Source organism: Sphaeroforma arctica (assembly GCF_001186125.1).
Source record: "Sphaeroforma arctica JP610 unplaced genomic scaffold supercont1.523, whole genome shotgun sequence".
NCBI classification, from domain to species: Eukaryota; class Ichthyosporea; order Ichthyophonida; genus Sphaeroforma; species Sphaeroforma arctica.
In genome coordinates this window covers 59,169-63,659 of record NW_014040035.1, presented here as the reverse complement: position 1 = coordinate 63,659, position 4,491 = coordinate 59,169, and the positions used below count along the sequence as shown (strand labels likewise).

The 4,491-nt window shown below is 42.6% G+C and overlaps 1 protein-coding gene across 1 annotated transcript; it reads right to left on the bottom strand.

Moving 5' to 3' along the window:
• Window positions 1-241: 241 nt before the first annotated feature.
• Window positions 242-4,415, bottom strand: SARC_06964 (hypothetical protein; the record flags this gene model as incomplete). Its single annotated transcript, XM_014299115.1, has 5 exons — window positions 4,320-4,415; window positions 3,556-3,657; window positions 2,408-2,609; window positions 1,651-1,746; window positions 242-387 (listed from the first exon to the last, which is right to left on the bottom strand). Exons 1-5 carry the CDS (start codon window positions 4,365-4,367, stop codon window positions 242-244), a joined length of 594 nt encoding a protein of 197 aa, XP_014154590.1. The 5' UTR covers window positions 4,368-4,415.
• Between the last annotated feature and the right edge of the window lie 76 nt (window positions 4,416-4,491).

The window sequence follows — 4,491 nt, the reverse complement described above, 5'->3', positions numbered from 1 at the left end:
TTTGACCTGTTCCTAGGGTTTGTCCTGTTCCTAGGGTTTGACATATTCCTAGGGTTTGACCTGTTCCTAGGGTTTGTCCTGTTCCTAGGGTTTGTCCTGTTCCTAGGGTTTGTCCTGTTCCTAGGGTTTAACATATTCCTAGGGTTTGACATGTTCCTAGTTTTTGCCCTGTTTCTAGGGTTTGACATGTTCCAGGGTTTGACCTGTTCCTAGGGTTTGACCTGTCTACCTGCGCTAAACACTACTGCCGCGAGTCGTCTGTGTTGCTGTAGATGTGCACTTTGCCATGCGTGCCTGCAGCCAGTTCGCCGTGGCCGGGATGGTAGTCGTTGACAGCTGGGATTGCCGTCATGTGCTCGTCATCACTCAGTTGTCGCACCAGTACGCCTGTGTATGTGGTGCGGAAGACATATAATGACTATTCGATTAGTACGATGGAGTACGCGATACTCACGCATGGCTTGGATAGAGCATCCAGCTTGAAAATGGTAATAAGGGATCCTAATCAAGCACAACTCCGTATATATCGTTGTTCACGACTTTTGAGTAATGAAATATTAGTTACGCCATAGAAGTGCAGCAACCGTTGACGCAGAAAAGTTGCAAGAAGTATCAACCAAACGCAACGTCATGTATTGTTGTTCACGACTATTGATAAATGGAAGATTAGTTACGCCATAGAAGTGTAGTAACCGTTGATGCAATACAGATTCCAGAGACAGATTTCCGATTTTGAAAAGACGCGCCCGACCATTAAATTGCATGTCACCAGTACGGAGTTTTATTTTCGCTATCCACAACACGAAACAATACATAGGCATTTTCATATATATCTACTACAGACCGTGAATGAGAGAGCGACTAGTGACTAGATTTTCCACAGAAGCGTAGCTACCGCAGAACAATCAAGAACCCATACAAGCGATACATGGTTTAACTCCTATCAAGTCTCTCCTACTACTGGGACATACTAAGCGTGATGATGTTTTTGATAAGGTATCTGTTGGACGACTGATGATTCTCTCACTAAGAGGCACTGTGAATAGTATCGATATACAAACAATGCTTTATACGGATGATCACAGAGCTCGCTGAACCCCAATATCGACTATTAAAATCTTTTTTAAAATACAGAACCGCCACAGATACAATACAATCGCGTATAAAATCGACCGATTTAAGGAATACGGCGCGTTTCACACGTACCATAAACATAAACGTTCTATGTATATATTCCTCTATCTTGGCTTTTGTTGGCTCTGGCAGTATATCTGTGACAGTGTTTATACGCGCACGTCATGCTTGATTGCGAATGAAAATACCGTCCCCTAGTTACAGCAGGACATGCAGTTTATAAACTCATAACTGGCAAAGAGCAGGCCAGATTAATAACAAACACAACTCAAAACTAAACAACAAGCTGAACAGATCAGCCATTGTGTATGTACACGCTATAACTGTCACAGCTCAAGCACTATAAAATCAATCAACAATACCGTTACCGCTAGGGAGTCTAGGACCATTTGACCCACACCCCTTGACACCTCTTGACACCTCTTGACACCTCTTGACACATATTGACACTTGACACCTCTTGATACATATTGACACTTGACACTTCTTGACACATATTGACACCTGCACACATACCATTCTCTGCGTAGATATCTACACTTCGCTTCATGTTGCCTATGTGGAAATGGTTCTCTCCAATGAACTTCGCTCTGAAGTTCGTGACCCATCGACCTGTATGAAATCAAAATTGGGAGCAGTACCATATAATTAATTATTTGTTCATTTATGTATTCTTCATTCCAATACTGTTAAATACAGAGCCCCGTTGGGGAGGGAGAACATCGGCCTACAGCCTACACAACCAGTGCACTTGGTTAATAGACAATACGATGGTGTGCCCAATTTCGTTATCTTGTACAGATGAAAGGTCAGTTAAAGAAAAAAACCCGCGCGTTACAAACGCCAAACGAAGCTTGTACAGCTCTCCAGCACATCGCATCTCGGATCAGAATATAAATACATTTACCAATATAAAAACACAATCCGTTTGTTTAGTAGGAATACTTCCAACTGCGATGGTCAAGACTAACACGTGTCACACATGTCTGATTGCAAATGATCAATCCGTTTGGTTGGCTAAACTTATCTCAGCTGCGATGGGGTTGATCTCGTTCAGATGAACGTTATGTGAACGTTGCACTCAACAACGAATACAGGCATACAACAGGCGCGAACAAGTAGCAAACTCTAAACCCTACAAAGAGTGACCCCACATGTACCATCAACAACAGACAGCCCAGATACGTCAAGGGGTGTCGGCCTATTCCGAAACACCACCCAGATACATGCAAGAAATAATAGCAATAAGACCCTACATAGTAATAAACCCTACCCGTCTGATTGTAGTGCTTGGTAACCACCGTGGCCTTCTCACTGGTGCTTGGCTTGGTCTTCGGTGTCTCGGTGTAGTCCCACACCTTGATTGTATCGTCCATGCCCGTGGTGATGACTTTGGCTCCGCTGGGCGAGAAGTATCCGCTACTCACAGACAGTCTGCAGGTCTGTTCGGCTATGGGTTTGACTGAGCCGTTCTTCTGTGGAGGTGTCATGCGATTGTTTGGTTATCATACAAGTTTTTTGCAGATAAACTTACACTGCATTCTGATAGAGTGTCAGCCGAGTATACTACCTAAGACGTGTCACGTCAAGCTGTCATGTTACTGGGCCATGGGTTCTATGGGTTTGACTGAACCGTTCTTCTGTGGGGTGTCGTCAATGTTCAATTTGGCATCAAATTTTATTCTTCAAATATAAAATAGTATACAAGATAAAGTAATGTCAATCAGTAGTCCGATTAATACGCAAGCTATTTTTAATACTTGATAATCCTTCTGCAGGTGTCACTTGATTACTACATAAGCTATTTTTAGATATCCCTTCACATCCCTTCTGTTACAGTGTGAATCAGTCGAGTGATTAATATACAAGTAACTTTTAGATATTACTTGACAACTCTTCTGCTAAAGTCATTTGATTAATGTATAAGCTAGTTGTAGACATCCCTTAAAATCCCTAGTTGCTGCGTCAATAAGTCGTTCGATTGATATACAAATTACTTTGAGATATTGCTTGAGAACCGCCTGGAGTCGTGAACGTACATGCGTATCGAATTCACATACAAGCATATACGCTCACAAAGCCCTGCACACACTCACACCCAAGGCTAACCAGAGATCATAAAAGTGGACAACATACCAACTCCATCTGTCTGCTCATACATCTTTACACACCCACACCCAAATACCAATAACCATATGAAGCGGGACAACATACCGACTTCATCTGCCTTCATACAATCCTAAACATCCACACCCCCCACATCCAAGGCTATACCACAGAGCACAATAAAAAGTGGACATCATACCGACTTCATCTGCCTTCATACATCCCTAAACATCCACACCCCCCACATCCAAGGCTATACCAGAGAACCATAGCCTTCTGAAAATAGAACACACAATAAAAAAGTGGACAACATACCGACTTCATCTGCCGTAGGTCCCATATACGCGCAGTGCGATCCAGTGACGAAGTGACCAGAAGGGCCTTCGACGGATGCGAGTCTATGCACGATATCTTCTTCTGTGGCGACCGAGTTTAGAAACAGTGTGGCACGAGCGAACAGGAGAATGAGATGTATGTAACGGACACAGATTCAGACACAACCATGGTTAGAGGCTATAACAACAAAGGAGTCGGTGGATAGTGATAGTAAATGACACTGCTTTTTACATCACCCGAGGAGTAGGGGTGGGATGCACCTGGTGTGATTCGGCCCGGTATGAAACTTGTCAAGGTTGACCTGGCACACAAATAAGGTAATGAATATCCCCCCGACACCAGCCAGGGGAAGAGGAAGCGCTGACAGCCTTCAGGTAGAACATGCACCAATAAATACAAACGTTGAACGCGCATATACCGAGACTTAGGCAGGAAACGCCCTCCCAAATACATGCTTGGCCCACAGATCATAAACCACTATCTATCCCTGACTGTCCGCCAAATAGGCCACTTGTTGTAAGCAAATATATGTATATATACATATATATATATTTAAACATACATAGATTATGGAGACACACGCACATGGATCATAGACTACTATCAACCCCTGACTGACCATTGAAACACCACTTTTGTCATGTGTGCGAAGGGGGATGGACATGCACCATTATGAATACAAATTCACACACTCACACATACACGTATATACATCCTACTATACATAAATCATGCTGAGGTACCATATCTATCGCCACCCTCTCGACACTACTACTACTGCTTGTGCGCATATCACAGACCAACAATTGCTCCTGTCTGTCCCTCAAAAGAAATACTTCCCTGAATAGAAGTATATATATATATATATATATATATATATATATATATATATATATATATATATATATATATATA